This window comes from Orbicella franksi, chromosome 1 (assembly GCF_964199315.1).
Source record: "Orbicella franksi chromosome 1, jaOrbFran1.1, whole genome shotgun sequence".
Taxonomy (NCBI): Eukaryota; Metazoa; Cnidaria; class Anthozoa; order Scleractinia; family Merulinidae; genus Orbicella; species Orbicella franksi.
Genome location: NC_138145.1, coordinates 33,074,687 through 33,093,747, shown reverse-complemented (window position 1 = coordinate 33,093,747; position 19,061 = coordinate 33,074,687). Strand labels below are relative to the sequence as shown.

At 40.1% G+C, this 19,061-nt stretch overlaps 1 protein-coding gene across 1 annotated transcript in view; it reads left to right on the top strand.

Annotated features, from left to right (window-relative positions):
* The window catches only part of LOC145479758 (uncharacterized), a 307,549-nt gene extending 296,109 nt beyond the window's left edge, over positions 1-11,440 (top strand). Inside the window, exon 2 of the mRNA XM_081458202.1 lies at positions 6,079-11,440. Within this exon, the coding sequence (XP_081314328.1) occupies positions 6,529-6,999 (471 nt within the window). The 5' untranslated portion in view covers positions 6,079-6,528 and the 3' untranslated portion in view covers positions 7,000-11,440. The remainder of the gene's footprint in view (positions 1-6,078) is intronic.
* Positions 11,441-19,061: the final 7,621 nt, after the last annotated feature.

Below are 19,061 nucleotides of genomic sequence, written 5' to 3'. Positions count from 1 at the left end.
ACGCAATGCACATTCCAAAGCAGACCTTGATGATTCTTTTCTTACTGTAGACATCACATCACTTGATCAACATAAACTCTATTATTGCACCATCAGTCGTAGCCGTTGTCTCCGATGACGTAATGGTCTTAATTTGGAAATTTCTTCGGGATATGTATGGGCATGAAGATACGAACACTAAACTCTATCCCGACCGTAGATTGAAAACGTGACAGAAAATTGGCGTTACTTTCGATTCTCACCAAATTTGGACAGTGGGATGATCTCATCATTAGCCAATTACAGGCCATTTTTAAGCTCTTTTCGTCATGTCCCCCCTCGGGAGAATTTTGTCAAGTTAGCTAATTTAGTATGCAGACACGGTAATGGCGGTCGCCGTCGGCGAAATGTTTATTTGCTCAAAATTGGGGCAAAATCTCTCGGAGATGGAAGTCGGGACATTTGTAAGGATACAGAAAGTAATTTGGGACCAGTAACTGGCTTCTAAGGCTGAATTTATCCAGAAGTAAGCTGTATTTTCGTTTTCGTGCCGAAAGCCACGCGATGAAATATTATCGGCTTGTTCTGGTGTCTTGTTCTGTTTTTTCTCTTGGTCTTTTTTGTAGCCCGCCGAGGCCAGTCTTTCGTCTAAATCAGTTGAAAAAAGTTCGAAAAAGATGTTCCCATTCAAGTTAAAGCTCTCAGGCGATAATTCTGGAGTTTTTTGGCCGAAACGTCGGCTTTGTTATGTTCGTGTTTTTCGGTTGCTATGGGCGACCGTTGCTTCCTTTGTTAGGTCAAGTCTGGGGAGTGAGGTCACAAAAAAATTCTAATTAATTCTGGTTTTGTTCGATTTCGCTGAAATTTTAACATGATAAAGCTGGATTGGTAAGGAATAGATTTACCGTCTGCCGATGTGTGGTAGCTATTAACGCTAAAGTGATATATCGCTTCGAAGTCAGGGTTTTGAAGAGATTTTTTGCACCGTGTGGGTTCGGTGTGATTTTGTAATCGGAGGTTTTTGTTGACCCCGAAGGACAAAATATCCGGAAAACGTCATTTCATCGACGATTCAAACCAATATAAATATGTATATGTTCCGAGCTAAATTTCTGGTGAAAAAATATAATTTTTGACGAGCGCTGGGTTTTTAATTTTTTTCCGCGAAAGTCAGTATCGGAGATGAGATTTATTAATGTTTCAACAGCTTTTGGCGAGTAAACATCACAGGTTGCGTGACTCAAAATTTGGCCGAGTGGAAGCTTGGGTCTGGTCGCCGACAAATCTACGAAAACAAGAAGATCTGTTAGATCTTATAACCGCGCTTTTAAAATTTAACTGTTTTCTTAGTACTACAGTCGCAACGCAGTGCATATTCCAAAGCAATCTTTGATGATTCATTGATTACTGTAGACATCACAGTACTTGATCAACATAAACTCTATTATCGCACCATCAGTCGTAGCCGTTGTGACATCTCCGATGACGTAATAGTCTTAATCTGGAAGTTTCTTCGGGATATGTATGGGCATGAAGATACGAACACTATTACAAACCGCTTTCTTTCTTTAAAGTCACGATTAAATTTAATTGTTTTTTTCCCTTGAGTTAAGGGTTAGCAAAGAAGTCACACGAGTCACATAATTCAAGAATTGCCTTATCTACGGCTACCTTTAGTACGGTGGTTATTTCCCTATCAATGACGTAATCTTTGCACGTTCTGACACCTTCTTTGCTTGGCTTGCAAATATTTAATTTTCTTTCCGATCTATGAACTCGCTTCGATGAAACAGTCAAAGGATTTACTTCATTTGCCTAAAACCGCAAGAAATACTCGCAAAATTACAAATAAATTAATGACCGTCGCTTCTGCCGAAATAAACTTGCAAAGTAAACACGATCTTATTTGTTACGTAGCGAAAGTGAAAGCTGCAACGTCAGCGCATTCCATGGCTGACGTAATACCTTTTTTCAGTGTATTTATTATTCCCTTTAAATCCAACGCTTTGATAAAGCGAAAAGAAAATATATTTTACCCACAAAAAAGAAAACAATATCCGTAAAATTGTCCGTGTGTTTATGTTTTAACAGCTTCTGGCGGAAAAACATCACACGTTGCGTGACTCAAAGTTTGGCCGAGCGGAGGTCTGCGTCTGGTCACCGACAAAAAAAATCAAAAAAAAAAATAATCAACCACGGGTAAACCTAGAACCGCGCTCGGCCCATGGCCGCGCGGTTAAAAAAACACCACGGGTAAACCATTAACCGCGCTCGGCCCATGGCCGCGCGGTTAATAATAATAAACCAAGGGTAGATCATGAACCGCGCTCGGCCCATGGCCGCGCGGTTAATAATAATAAACCACGGGTAAACCATGAACCGCGTTGAGCCCATGGCCTGGCGGTTAAAAAGAAGTAATAAACCCCGGGTAAACCTAGAACCGCGCTCGGCCCATGGCCGCGCGGTTAAAAAATAAAAAGAAACCACGGGTAAACCATGAACCGCGCTCGGCCCATGGCCGCGCTGTTAAAAAAATAAACCACGAGTAAACAATGAACCGCGCTCGCCCCATGGCCGCGCGGTTGAAAAAAACACAGGTACAACGTGAATTGCGCTCGGCCGATGGCTGCGCAGTTAAAAATAATTTTTAAAAAAGATGATAATAAACCCCGTACAGAACATGAACCGCGCTCGGTCCTTGGCCGCGCGGTTAATAAATAAACCCCGTGCTGAAAATTCCAGCCCGGATTGGGAAATTCAAGTTCGGTCAAAATAGCCTATGGGTATGCTTAGTGATTGTATTTTAGGAAATCAAGATGGTTAATACAGAAAGACATCTCTTAAGAATTTAGAGACACTGTCGGTTGAAAAGTGGTGATTACTCCCTAATCAGAAAAAGATCCCTTAATGGACGATATTTTCGTTTTGATGATATGATGCGCTGTGTTGGAAGCGTGCAACTGAAAGTTATTCAATCCCAATTGCCTTAGAAGCACGGTTACGGCTGCCACAAATTGTAAAGACTCTAAAGCGCATCTGTAAGCGAAATTGAACATCGCTCAGAGTTCTCTACAACTTGCTGTAATAAACGTGGTATATTTTTTGCTCAGATCTACTTTTGTTTTCCAGAAAATTTTCAAAAAGTGCGCAAGATGTCGACCACTACAAAGATGGCGGACATTAGTGCGCCGAGTATCAACGCAAGAACTTCGCTCCTGAAAAGTGCAAAAGTAAGTTTTCTTTTCTTCAATTTCTTTATTTGTGTGGGAGGTATTGGCAGATTATTTAAGTCAAAAACCAAGATATTTTGTCTAATTTTGAATTCACGGCGGGTGCTTAAAAATCATCAATATTTTATGGTTATACAATCTAATTTTGGAGCATTTTTTCAAGACATGTTTTTCCTATGCGGTATAACTCCGAATCACTTGAGATTAAGGTTGTGATTAGTGGAAGTGTTCTTTTTTTCAAGAATGTAAAGATTAGTTTGGGGCTTTAATTATATCACGAAAAATACACCCTCTATTTCGGGAAAATCGCTACCTCGAAGTGTCAACAACTGCAAATAATCGAATTAGATTCCCTGTTGTCGAACCCAAAATTCGAAGCAAATCTTAGTGCTTAGCATCCTATTAAATAAAAAAATCAATATTATAAGCTCACCTTGTAACTCCAGTGGCTATAAATGGGGTTTTATTCGTATTTCTGTTCAATATAGTCATCTTCTGAATTTTCCGTTCAAGTGTTTACCGAACGAATAACCGATCTGAGCAATACCTGGATGGCTCTTGTAGAAACATCGCAATTCTTGAGAGTCTCAAGTATTTTTAGCTTCTATCCTTCTATAATGTACAAGTGAGCTTGTAAACATGTAAATGCTAACCATTTTAGTGGCCGAAACGAGCAAAATGACCGAATCCCGTGCTAACATGTTCGAAAGATGTATTGTTCGTACCTCACGTTATGACATGTCACACGCCTTTTAAGGAAGGCCCGCATATATTTTGCGTATAAGCGAATAGTTTGGTTTTGTTAAAAAAAAACTACTTCTTTTTATCTAGAATACTTAAAGAAAATGCTTGCCAGAAAAACCGAAAGGAAAGAAGGATCAAGGAGAAAAGACCGACCGACAAGTAAACAAGAAGACCGAGCAATTATAAAAGAAAAAAAAAGACAAGCAAATATACAATGGAGAAAGTGTTGAAGAGAGACAAACGTAAACTAGGAGCAGGAGCGTAGCAATTAAAAAAAATACAACGAAAAAAAAAGGAGCCTTCAACACAATAGAAAACCAACTTAATGATGCAATGAACCTCGCGACATTGAAAATTTCTTAAACAAACAGATGATCACTGAGTTTTGTACGCCGGCGGAGTTGAGAGTGAGCGGATATGGAATGGAAATTAATTGTTCTTTTCAGAGAATAGTTGGGGGACAGTACTCCCAAGATAAAAGAAGTCGAGCAAAAGAAAAGAGTGCTCTTATACTCCCGCTACTTTCATGTGGAAAAGAAACATGTCCGCACACGCTCAGTCTGTCGGCGTCAGCGATGTAGAGTCGGAGATCGACTTAATCTTAGCGCGGGCATCAATGTTCGCTACTCCTGATGATATTTTAAAGATGACTATTTGTCCTGCTCATCGCTCATCTTTAGGCATTGGGTGGCGAAGAGGCTCTCAAGGATGCCGCGTGCCAGAAACATTATCAAGTCATGCCTATGGGAAATCGCACAAGGCTTACCGTGGAATCAATAAGGCACTTTCAAAGACCATTCTTAAACGTGCGGGCAAATTTATTCCTGCTGGCTCTGGTGAGTCTACGCACTTTTGCTAATTTATGTTAGTATCACCCAACTAGTGGACTAATGCAAATCCTGCATTTTCATTGGCCACGCTACTAGAGGACTTTTAGTAATAGTCCTCGAGTAGCGAAATTGGCGTTATCAAGCGTGACGTTTTTTTTTCGTGATACTAAAACAATTGGACCCTTCGTCCTCAAGGGCCACGGGTCAATATGCTAAAATTTAAGTTGCATCTTATTGCCAACGGAGCGAAAAGCGGAGTTTTTGGAGTGCGATAATTTAATTTAAATGTTACCTTGAATACTCTTTTTACATCTTTTTCCTATGCGGTATAACTCCGAATCACTTGAGATTAAGGTTGTGATTAGTGGAAATGTTCTTCTTTTCAAGAATCTAAAGATTAGTTTCGGGCTTTTAATTATTGCACGAAAAATGTTCGCTCTATTTAGGGAAAATCGCTACCTCGAAGTGTCAACAACTGCAAATAATCGAATTAGATTCCCTGTTGTCGAACCCAAAATTCGAAGCAAAACATGCTATAGTTTCCTTGTATTTACATGCAGCTTAAAAAATTTAGTGCGCTTCTTTTAGTAACATACTATTTATGGGCGTGGCTACCACAACTGTAAAGAAGTGTAATTTCTGCGTGCACAGATAGGTTCAACGGACTGTTCTCCCAAATAATCATGACATTAAGAAAATTTAATCATAAACCATTTCAATGTGGTAATGCAGCGTTATTTTTCAACTTACTGCCATATTCATAACTCTTTAAATACCTTTCTTATTTTCTGTCAGGGGCACAGTTATTCTAACTAATTTCTTACTATTTATGCTATGGGTAGGAATATGCCGTGACTGTAAAACGGCTATTGATTCCGTAACATCGGTCATGGAACCATGTAGCTCAGGCCTAGCAGACATTACACAGGGCATTGAAAATGTTACCTTGGAAAGTCAACAGAAGTATGTTTATACTCATGGTACATTATACTCAGGGTGCTCGGTAATAATTAGAAGTCACTTTTCAGTTTCAAACCAAGAGTGTTCTGCGTGATTAGCGATTTTTCCCACCCCTTGTTTCGCCTTACATTTTATATGATGCGTGCGCCGCAGCGCACGTTTCCTTAACTTGGCCAATCTTGTTCCCAAAGTCTTCGTTCCCCTTGAGCAGCGGTCGGAAAATGAGAGCTCTGGGAGCAACCATTCTGAAATAACCAATTCTGGTGATTCGGTCCATCCGGTTTCACTGCGCAGTCTGCATCTATGGCGCATGCCTGAAGTGGTTCCTCTCAGAGATTCAGCTCGAGTGGAGATCCTGGAGAACCTAGATAAATCGACAGTGCTTTTAGTGCAAGATTGGGCGATGAAATTTTTACCCAGAAAATACAGAGAGAGCCAAACAGACTGGTTTGGAAAGCGTGGAATCCCTTGGCACGTGACAGTAGCAACGTGGCGTGAGGGTGAGGAGATAGAGATGCTTAACTTTGTCCACATATTTCAAGCTTGGAGCCAATACAGCTTTGCTGTTTTCGCGGTGGTGACAGACTTTCTGCGGCAGCTCAAGATGACAATCCCTCGCTTAGAGTTCGTCTACTATGGCCAAGGCAATGTCGGTTGCAACCACTGCAGAGCAGCCATAGTAAGTGCCAGAGTCATTGGCGAGCAATATTGGCGTCACCATAAAGCGTCTTGATTTCTCAGACCCCCAGGGGGGAAAAGCGCCATGTGATCGGAAAGGTGCGAAAATGAAATCGCACATGAAAATTTATCTCAACTCCGGTAATCACATCGAGACGCCCACTCAAGTGAAGGATGTAATTTTGTCATCCGGTGGAATGTCAGCGGTTAACGTCACAATATGTGAATCAGTTGTATCTCCTGATATGCCATCCTTGAAAGTCGAAGGCATCAGTCTGCTTAACCATATCAGATATGAAGATGATAGAATTCGTGTGTGGAAGGCTTATGGCATGTGCTCTGGAAAACTTATCAAGTTGCAGTATCTATCTGCCTCAGAGCTCCACACTGTCACAGCTACCCATACCCACACCAGCATGTTTGCTTCAATGAAACGAAGACGAACCACCCAACATGTACCTCGTGAAAGAGCTAGTGATGATCAAACGGACCAGGATACTCACACTACGGTAACTTCACAAGCAAACAAGAAGCACCCTTTGCCTGTCCTGAAGAGGGTTGCACGCGCACTTTCCTAAGATATTCGTCATTGCAGCGACACCTAGATTGTGGGAAGCAGGAAAGAGCTCTAGAACGCTAGACCTTAATAGAGAGATCTGCAGTGGGTTATGCGGAGAGGTTGGAGGGACAACAATCTCCAATACCAGAGACTATTGCAAACACCCAACCTGAAGACACCCTTAGTGGCTGTGAAAAACTATGAATGGGTTGGGTATTGAAGGCTAGTAGTACACGGCGAAGTAGGTACCCGCAGTCAGAAGACCTATCTAACGAACAAATTCAAGCTTGGATAGCAAACAGGGCAATAGGCAGATCCTGCCTTAGTCGCACGGGCGATGGTGACTGCGAAGGATGCAAGTGGCAACCGCCTGTTTACACGCGATGATTTTCTCTCTGCAAGCCAAATTTCTGGCTTCTTTTCTCGTCTGTCAGCGAAGAAAATCCTTTATGAGGAGGTGAAACAAATGGCCAAGAACGTCTTCCAGATTGGTGCAGATGAAGTGAGAATCGATGAACTCACAAATGTGCCCGTACAAGAACTGTAGATTACACACCCTATCTGTTATGATGTGTACAATCTCTGTGATCTGGTTGCGAGATAAAAGTTAGAGACCTTTTCTGTCTCAGCTGTTAAGGACATTTGTTTGTTTTATAACATTGAAGTCACCGACGTAACAGTTTATCGCAAACAGCCTTACGTGAACAAGATCCGGTGACTTTGTCTAAGCTGTAAGATTCATAGTCTCTTATCTAATATTGCTTGAACTAAAACGCAACGGTTGCCTAATAAACCACAGTTAAACTGAAAAAGTCCAGGCGAGAAGAATCTCGTAGGATAATTTTATTTTTTACCGGCTGTCTTTCTGTCTGTCTGTCTCGCTTTCTATCTTTTGGTTTCGTCGATTAAATCAGTTTAGGCCCGGATATCAAATTGGACCGGACGTAGCTATGTGACAACGACGGTACCATTCAGTATTATGTGCACGGTGTTTGCGTACGGAAATCTGTTGAGTGATATTTTCTCTTCCTCTGAGTACCACCCCCTGGGAGGAGTCCCTATACTAAGGTTTCAGCCAGTAGAGGTAAGAACTATACACAATCATCCGACATCTTACAACACTCACCAGTAGTGCCTCAGTGAAACAAATGGATAAATACGATTAAATAAAACTGTTTGATATTTATTTAGTCAGAAAATTTAATGATTTAAAGAGAGTTTTTACTTAATTTGACAATTTTTATATCACGTTTTCAAGCAAGTGACAGCATAACATCGAGCGGAAATGCATAATCGTATCATAAAAAAAGTTGTTCATAGATCTAGTATCTATCTGAGCTAATGGGTTAACCTTGAAGCCGATACCTGTAGACGCAGTCAAACTACTATAGAATAAAACTTGGTTTTGTTGGGTGTCCTGCGCACTTAGTTTCATTGCGTGAAAAACATGAGCGAGCTATTATCTCGGACAAGACTATGTTAAATGCACGTCTTCAGGCTTTAAAATTTTTTTTAACTGCAACTTTAAATAATTGAATCAACTTCGTTACCAGGCAGTCAAGTTATCTTAATATGAAAACTCAAACATGGTTAAATCTTATAAAAACTAAGATGTCTAGTGCAATATCCGCACAGTATGTTTGTTTATTGTGTCACGTGGTAAACATTGTCGAAGCGATGATAACAGTTTTCATGAGAAAATAGGGACAAAACCCCATTTACAGCCTCTGGATTTAAGGGGTGAGCTTGTAATATTGATCTTTATTTAACAGGATGCTAAGGTCTAAGATTTGCTTCGAATTTTGGGTTCGGTTATTCGGTTATTTGCAGTTGTTGACGCTTCGAGGTAGTGATTTTCCTGAAATAAAGCTGGCATTTTTTGTGGAGTAATTAAAAGCCCCAAACTAGACTTAATATCCCTGAAAAAAAAAGAATATTTCTAGTGATAACAACCTTAATCTCAAGTGATTCGGAGTTATACCGCATAGGTAAAACCTGTCTTGAAAAAAAGCTCCAAAATTACAATTTATAACCATAAAATATTAGTAATTTTAAAACACCCGCCGTGAATTCAAAATGAGACGAAAAATCCCGGTTTTCGGCTTAAATAATTTGCCAATGCTTCTGACACAAATAAAGAAATTGAAGAAAAGCGGACTTGCTCTTGCACTTTTTACGAGCGAAGTCATCAACCCATCTACGAAAAACAAAAGCGTACAAATGTAAAATATTCATAACTACTTGCAGTGATCAGAGGTTAGTAAGGTGGGTTCGATGCCGTGGGGAGATAGGAGGAACTCTAGGATGGGGTGTGTTACTGGGAACATGAAAATTTTGAGTTACTTACTTACCTTATTCCTCTTCTGTTGTAATGGAACATAGGTCCTCAACTAGAGCGCGCCACCTAACCCTATTTTGTGCACTTTGCCTCATTCCTCGCTACATGTTTCCTCTCCAACTCTGCCATTCTTGTACGTCGCCAGGCGTGCTGAGGTCTCCCTCTCTTTCGCTTCCCCTGTGGGTTCCACTCCAGTGCCCTCTTGACTACATGTCTATCTGATATGCTCGACGTGTGGCCGATGTAGCCCATTGTCTGCCCCAAGCAACACGCGAACGTCCTGGAGTGAGCTCCTCCATCTCCTGCTAAAAGCCAGGTGATCGATATGGTTCACAATAACACCGTCAGGAGACCTCCATGTCTGCTTGTGACACTCCTCATTGGGTAACAGAGTTCCACCGATTACCAGGTGTTTTTCATGAAAGAAGTCCGCCCACCTCTCACCATTTTCATTCATCTCAGCTCTAGCCCCATTTTTACCCATCACCTCCTTTCTGCCTGTATTGTCCATCCCCACCTTAGCATCTATATCTCCCATAACGATCTTCACTTCTCTGCATGGCACCTGCTCCAAACTATCTGTAGCTGGTCGTAGCAATCGTCCTTCGCCTCCTCTGTTGCCTCATTCCTTTGGGCATAGGACTGCAATATGCTGACCTGCTGTCACGTTGAGTTGAACCTGGCTCTGATTAACCTCTCAGACACCAGTTCCCATTTTAGCAGGCATTGTGCAGTTTCTTTAGATAGAACGAAGCCAACTCCTGTCTCATGATTTTCACCTTCATCCCTTCCTGAGTGCAGCACAGTTTTTCCTGTAGCTATCCTCAACTTCCCACATGAGCTCGATCTTATTTTTACTCCCAGAATACTAATACCATATCTTTGCATCTCTTTGATCACTTGAGCACACTTACCAGTCTCAAACAATGTCCTTACATTCCTTTGCGCGATCTTTACACACGCTTTTGGCGACAGGAATTTAATCGGCAGTTTATGCGCCATTCCCTGCTTCCCACGTTGCTCCAACCGGGTGTTAGCATCTTGTACCCCTGCTTCCCGATAGGGCGAAGTGGGAATTCCAGTTTCCGCTTGTTTAATGTTTTTATTTCCGGTAGCGGGTTATCGGCCCGCCGCCCAACTCCCAACCTCGAGGACCGTGGGCTCTTCTTCGTCTGGCCTTTACCCTTCAACCAATCTGGCATGGTTAGACCTCCTAGGCACCAAAGTCCCCGCCAGCACAGCTCTCCGGGTGATTGAGACACACAAGCTCCGCTACCACACCAAGGGGTTAGCCCAAAGTTGCGCAAAATTTTGGGTTATAGCAGTATATATTCAGTTGGTATTTAGACAGTTGATTGTGGGTTCAAATCGGCAGGCATATTTTGAAGGTCACAATTTGCAGGTTGTAGGTTGAAATTTAATTATAACTGGAAAACCGCTGACACGAAAAATAATAAATAAGCTACATACTCATCAGGGAATCTTACATAAGGTAGTTTGCCTCTCTCACATAGTGAAAACACGCTGTTAATAAAAATTGAGGCCTTCTTTGGCAACTTCAAACCTGTTACGCCGTGTACAGAAACCAGAAACTTTGTACACTTTCTCCCTTACATTAGCGGCCTTACCGAGCCCCTCACTAGATTACTCCGCAAAAAATTATATTCGAGTTGTCAACAAACCGCTTAAAACCCTTCAACAAGCATTTCCGTCTCCAAAGGTCACACAACCCTCAGATTTACAATGTAATGTTGTTTACAGAATTCCATGCAAAGACTGCCCCTGGAATTACATAGGAAAAACCGGAGGAGGCTTCCAAACCCGAGAAAAGGAACATGAACGAAACTTGAAGAACTATTCAAATGGCTCTAATGTTGCCAACCATGCGTGGTAAAACAATCACCCCATTGATTTGGACAATGCATGTCTCATTGACAAAGGGAATTACCGCGTTCGAAAAACACTAGAATCTTGGCACACAGCAAAAACCGTTGACGCGGATAACAACTCAAAACCGTTGCCCAGGCAATATTCTATTTCATTGTAATCAGGCCTCATTTACAACTTTATCTTCTAGTTTTTTCACGCTTGTTTTTATTCTCAATTTTTCGCACCCCATTTGTATATAATTTTGGCCACATTTTTCATTCGTTAAAGGCTATAGACTGATAGCCGAAAGCTTATTTTTTTACTATATTTTTATGCAGACAACGTTTTTATTGCAATACTTTCCAACATGTTTGTCATCGCACTTGGACATTCAAGCAAAAGAGGATGTAAAATGACGATTTTTGCTCTTTACACAATTGTCTTGAAAACGTATTAATAGCTACTTAAAGCTTTAACACTTGAAACTTCACATTTGAGTAAAATCGGATTTTCTATTCATAGCGAGCAATTTCCTCAGTAAGAAACATTCTAGCTACAGTAGAAATGCACACTAGAGAAAAAAGAAACGTTAACTGACGAATTTTGCTTGATACCTCCAAAACACCGCTTTAGCTACCCAAAGTTAGTAAGACTTAACAGTTCACATTTTCGCTTAATGCTTTCCGATTGTCTTGGAAACACAGTTTCAGATACTAAAAATCTTAAAGATTTTAAACTGGATATTGAGCTAAAACGGTCATAAAATTATGATTTTCACTTTACACCTACCAACTACCTTAGAAACTTAGTTTTACTGCTATAGGCTACAAGGAGTTAAAAATTGACATTTGAGTAAAAACGGACGTAACGTGACGATTTTGACCTTGTACCTCAAATTCCCTGCATAACACGGTGTTATCTTCTTGAAGCTGCAGAGTCGAGAATTTCATAGAAATCTAACGAGAAATTTTAATTCCTTCTTCATATCTCCCCTCTTGTCCATTGCAGCCAAAAAAAAAGGAAAATGAGTATTTTCGCATTATACGTATTAATTGCCTCAAAAACACAGTACATTTACAAGAAATCGCACAATAAATGTCGATTTTGCCTTTATACCCCTAACTGCCCCAGAAGTCTGTTAACAGCCTTAAACATGCTCCTCTTAATCGAGGATTCTCGTCAAGAGCTCGTTTAAGCTCAGTTCTGTTTTGATCTGTTGTGCATCCGCCATTATTCCACAGATTGCGTTACATTTGACAAATGCGCATTCCAACTGGTAGGGGTAGGGTGGGTAGGAAGTGAAAATGTAACCGACATTAAAGCCATTTTACGCATTTCTGTAGCTAAACTAGTTACTGGCTTTCCCAGAATGATTTGAACATGAGCTTCTGCTTGCAGATATTTTCTAGGTTATTTTTGCAGGGTAGGCGGGGGGTCGTGTATTGAAAAAAAAAAAAGAAAAAAAGAAAACGATAGACAGTATCAGGCATAAAGATTATGCTCTGTGTATCTTGGTCAGCTTTTTCAGTTCATCAGTGAGGCCCTATTATGGGTTTTTAGGATACTGGATATTTCGGTAAAAAATTAACAGGATGCAAGAAATTTAGGAAAAAAATGAATGCGGTAGAGCATGCTTAGATCAGATAAAGCGGGACAGTTGTGTCTTTCGCTGCCGGAAGTGCCATCAAATTTTGCAAAAGACAGCAGACTGACGAATAATGCACAGGAAGTAATTATAAGCAACGTCTTATTGGAACTTCTTACATTTTCTTAGCCGTGTCACTTTTCCATCAAAAAAGAAAATGCTCAGAAAATTAGTGAAGGGCAGTTAAGGACGGTACTTTCTTTTTTAGGCATGGTTTAAACAGCAGGCGCGCGCTTGGGTTGGAACTAGTGACGTAATTAACTACCCTACCAAGCGTGCGACTTAAGAAAAATTCTATTGTGGCCGAAAGAAATTTCGGACTAAAATTACGAGCCTGTACTAAAACCGGGATTACCAGAAAAGCAGCATATCGCTAAGCATTAACTGTGAACGGCTTCCAGCTGAAAAACTACCTTTTATCGTATCCGTAAAAAAAATCATACTGAAATTCAACTGTAGATGGCATAATGCACGCGCAAAACAACTGCGAGAGACGTCAATGTTTAACTTACTTGGAAAGTAACAGGAAAAAAAAGCAACGGACACCGACAAAGTTTTCGAAAAGATGAAACAACACATTTAACTTTTAACAAAGGGGTGATTACAGCTACATTTTATCGTATGAATTGGAAGTGGCAAGCCTATTCGAGAATACATTAGTTTTTGGCTGTGAGGAAAAGTTATGTAGACTGTATTTTGGCTGAGCCAGAGGAGTGCTGTTGTGATGATTCTGTTATTAAATACATATCAAAAGTGGTTTTTATGTTACCACTTATCACGTGGTTTAAAGATGTTTTTCATATGTTTAGTTTTCTGCATGTAAAGGCAAACCTAAGGAGAACCTGTGAAGAAATATCTTTACCTTTTTTTCAGAAAAATGCTACCGTCAGCAGTAGCTAATAATCTCGGAAAAATTAATGAATACCCCCAGTTTTCTTTCTGGATTCTAATAACCCTGGCTAAGATCTACTTCTTCCACGTTTTCTTAATCTGACGAAAAAACGTTTGTATTTTGTTTGCACCATTCGTTATGAGCCTGATGCACCCCACAGTCGCTAATGTCGTTCAGTTCTGTGATGGAGCACAGCTCCATGTCTGACCAAGACTAGTTTTCAACCGTATGCAGGGCGCTTTGAAATACCAGCATTTATCAAGCGAAGCACTAATGTTCACGCTTAGCTTTTTAAGGACATTATAGATGCGTTTCAGGCACACCAGTTGAATGAGTCATAAGCAAATGGATGAGTTAACTGAGACTTGTCAAAAATATCTGCAGCCTGATTCTCAGCGGTTGTTTTCTCTTCTTGGAGGACCTTCTCCTGTCTGTTTCTAAGCTTTGAAGGCATTCTCGAGAGGAAGGATTAAACGTGGCAAGCAGTCAGGAACTCATCACGGGTGAACCGCCTAATTCTGGCCTCACCTTTTGAGCACCTCATCTTTTATGCTACAGTAATTGCTTCAACTTTTATGGGCGTTTCCTGACCCGAAAAAAACTCTTCTTGCGCACGGCTTGTCAGTCTGTTGCCATTCGCAGCATTTCATGGCATTTCGGACAGCGAAAGAGACAAGAATAATGCTGAACAAAAAAAACACAAGGAAGACACTTTTTTACTGGAGTTCTATCCGTATTCTATTTGAAATAAAGGAAAATTCTCGTCAAAAACTAATGGCTGTCAATGAGATTAGGATAGCTGTTTACAAATATAGTGTGCAATGTTTTGCCTCGATATCTTTGCAGACACAAAGGTTGCCATGTAAAAAATTCGTGTTAAACTGTGCAGAATTCGGAACTCATTTCATTCTGTGTTTATTTCGCTAGCCCTGTCTTTATCTATCTATTCAGTGTAACAAGTGTGATCTTCGAAATTACTAACAAGGAGCTGCGTTACCTAACCTTAAAGCGCCTAAAACCTGATACAAAACTTGCATATTCCACCGTGATATAAGTACTAAGAGTCCAGAATAAATGCTTATAACGGTTGACATACATTTATTTTATTCTAAATACCAGAGTGGGAGGGGGGGGGGGGAGGGTGTCGGTGTATCCCTTATACTGATAATTTTTGTCCTAAATATCTTGTATCCTGTTAAATCCAGCTCAACGATTTCCTACTCAGTTAATGTCCTGTTTTATCTGATCTAAACATGCTCTACCCATTAGTATTTCCCCTAAATTGCTTGGATCCTATTAACTTTTTACCCAAATATCCAGTATCCTGAAAACCCCTAATAAGGCTTCACGGATGAACTGATAAAGCTGATCAAGATACACAGAGCATAATCTTTTGACCTGATACTGCCTATCGTTTTCTTTTTTGTTTTTTTTTAAAACACGAAGCTCCCCCCCCCCTCCCTCACCTACCATGCAAAAATAACCTAGAAAATACCTGCAAGCAGAAGGTCATGTTCAAATCATTCTGGGAAAGCCAGTAACTAGTTTAGCCACAGAAATGCGTAAAGTGGCTTTAATGTCGGTTACATTTTCACTTATTACCCACCCTACCCCTACCCGTTGGAATGCGCATTTGTCAAATGTAACGCAATCTGTGGAATAATGGCGGGTGCAAAACAGATCAAAACAGAACTGAGCTTAAACGAACTCTTGATGAGAATTCTCAATTGAGAGGAGGATTTTAAAGGCTGCTAACAGACTTCTGGGTCAGTTAGGATCTCAACAAATTGTTACACTTCTTGTAAACGGTGGCTTATGAGGCGAAAGACAAATAATATTGATAGATGTTATGAAGCGGGCTACGGAGAGTTGAAATCTGCTTAACCGTGGCGATGACTGAGAGTTATTTCGTACACTAATCACCGAAAATGTGGCTGAAACATACTGGAAATATAACATGAGGCATCGTGGAACATCCAGTTGTCGACATGTCGCGAGATAACTGGAATATATCATTATTTTCACTTTGCATCGTTATTTTCACGTTATTATGCTAATTAGGACGGCGGTCTTTGTTGACAAAAGCACAGCTTAAACTTCTTCTTCAAACATTTTAAAGTTTTAACTGCCCCAAAATTTTATTACGTGTTTTTAAGGTGAGACATCGCTCTTTAAGTGGAGGGTAGTTTTGGGATCTCAAGAGATGTACTTTTAGCGATATTTTCCTTTAAAGTTCGCCTTTTTTGTGACGCTTCATGAGTAGTCCGAAAGGGAAGAAATTTAAAATTCTGTAGAAAAATCAGGTGATGATCAAATATCCAAAACAGCCTCTCAATGTAACAAGAAACATTTGCTTGTCTCAAATAAAGGGTTTTTACCCGGATTTAGATCGGTTTCTTTGTATGGCAAATTGTTAAAAATGTGCCCTAAAATGGCCGCTGAAAGCCCTCTCAGAGGAAGAAAACCAAGATGGTGGCCCCAGCGCTAAAATACGAATCGAATTGAACTGAAAATTGTACTTTTGTAAATCACTTATCTACACCATTCATCTGAGAAAGTTTGAGGAATTTGATTTTTTCTGGTCCAAATGGCCATAGTTGAAAATTACAGACGACACCTCTTAAAACTTTACATTTAGGGAAAAATGAACGTACAATGATTTTTCTTTCATTAGACTTTAGAACTTTCTAAGAAACACACTTGAAACTGGAAACACTGTAAATTTTTTGAGTAAATTTTTTCAGTAGTGTGATTGCTGCATTCGCATCTTTTATTCTTTCATTGGATTGCAACTGTAGGACATCTATTAGCATGGAATTCGTATGCTTGGGCCGAGTATTACATCCACTGAACATATAGGGCGGAAATCTCACAGGACTTCTCTCATGTGGCTTTGAGAGTGCGTGTCGGCAAGAATGAAGTAAAATCGGAAATTATCGACAAAAAAGTGAAAATTCAAATTCGCTTAAAATCCGGCTATTAATAGTCTATATTGAACTATTTTTCGATATGTTGTTCATGTCTTCAGTAAATTTTTTTTTTGGCGGAAAATGGTGATTTCAGATTTAAAGGTCAGATGTGAGGAAACTAAGCTTGAAAATTAAGAATTTTGAAGAAAGCGCATGTTTAAAGTATAAACCAGAAGATATTCATATGGAATCAGCTTATTCGTAAGCTTTTCAAGGTTTTATATTGTAGTTTCTGATGTTTGAAAAAATTCCGACATTGTGCGAGATCTGAAAGAGACTGCAATTTTTATTTCCTCAAATCAGTACCTAACGTGCAAAAGTAATTTATCCTACTACCTTTATAAAACAGTAAACGAATCTTTTAGATCAAACTCCCTTAGAGATGAGCTTTTAATTGGTATGAATTTTGTTTTGGGGAAATTGAGCTGTGGTCTATGAGAGAGCGCTTAAACTTGCCCATATTCGCGATATTAAACGAGAGATTACGTGAACAACGGTCACAGACAGATTTATATAGTGGCTTTTGTTTCTGTTGTTGTTGTTGTTGTTTTTCTTGTGTCGTGGTATTTATATGTATTAATATTTGCATCCTTTTCATAAGTATTCTTGTTTTAGCAACGTTTCCTTTAACTTCTATGATTTGTTTGTATGCTCAGTACATATGGATGTCATTTGCCCGCTGCTAAGGGCGTATAGCGAAAAATTCTAACCGAAATCTTGAAAATGCTCCCCAAGTCCGCAGCTCAAGGGAAACATTTCCAAGCGCAAGGTTTACTTTGCGGGTAAATTGGCTCACAAGTGAGTTCGCTTAGGCAAATGTCTCTAAAATTGGCTTACTTACCCCCTACAAACGATTCGTAAAAAATCTTCGCAAAAACTTAACGTCTAAATTAAATAACAGACACAAAAGTATGTTAAAGAAGAGATAAGTTTCAATCTTCCAAATTAAGAGTGAATGTCCCCAAGGATCAAACGAAATCGAAAATTAGCGGCAAAAATTAGAAAACTCAAAGTTTTTCAAACTCCTGCTATTAGCTGTCCATATAGAAGTTGTCATTATTATCAGGTTAATGTATGAAATAATTCGAAGCTTCTGGTGCCTACAAATGACGAAACCGTTTTGGTGGCCAGATACGATAAAATCAAGCTGCCAGGGGGTAAGAATACGTGCCGCAATAATGTACAGTTATGAGCGTTTGCTACACCTACAATCTTGAACCAAACTTGAGAGTAAGGCCACAAATGGCTTTTTCCTTATAACTGTAATTTAGGATTGACAGATATCGCGTAAGATTGATACAGAAAAGGAACCAAGCTTGGAGTTCAACACAAGCTGACATATGTTGTAGGAATCATATACGATTGGATGTGAATGCTGACGGCAGACTCGAGACATAACCTCGTCACTAAGTAAACTCTGAAATTCCTCTCCTGGAGTCTTGTACTCAGTTTCATAATACTCTACCTCGACAATTCGCTTAACAGCAAGACCAGAGAAGTAACTGCTAATTTGCTGGCTTGTGAGAAAGTCCTTCATAGTTAAATAGTCTCTCCCCATTAGTATCTTTTGCATTCCTCATGGCTTTAGAGACTTCAGTCTTGCCACTTTCTTTCCTGTTCATTCACTCCAATTTAAAACTTGGCATTAAGGTAGTGCTTTTGGGTTTCAGTAAACTTCGTGCGACGGGACTGCGACTATTTCAGTGCCCATCCCATCGGAAGAGCTGTTGGCTCAGTTGTTAGTGATAGTCTATTTCCTTTCAGGACAGTTGGGCATTTGCTTGCGCCCCATTCCAGTTTAGTCGCTTGTAGACGAAAGTTTAAATTTCTTCTTTGCTGTTTTCTTCGCCCTGTCCAGAACGGACTCGTTCGTAATTTAATTTTAGCTTGTCAGAGTAAGAGAATTTACTCTCAGAGTGTTAATACATTATTTTCGGCAGGTCGGTACAGTTTTCAAGAAAAAAAGGAATGGCTTTGTGGGAGGCGCGGTTATGTCATTGTTAGTGTGCTCGTTACTGGAGGTAGCGCCGCGGGTTTGTTTTTTGGCCAGGGTCACTGTGTTGTGTTCTTGGGCAAGACACTTAACTCTCACAGTCCCCGCCTCCTCCCAGGGCTCTAACTACGTTCCTGCGAATTGTTAACGAAAACTAACGAATTGCGGGGGAGTAATCATGACTTGCGATAGACTAGCATCTCGTCAAGTGGGAGTAGAAATACTCCTAGCTGCTGTATGCTACGAAAACTGGGATAATCTCCGACACTATGAACCAGTCGGTTCCACGGCCTCACTTGTTTAAAAAAAATTTACGTTTCGCTTTTTTTTTGCAGACAAGTAATCGACCCATGGGAATAAGAGGAGAGCAATGCC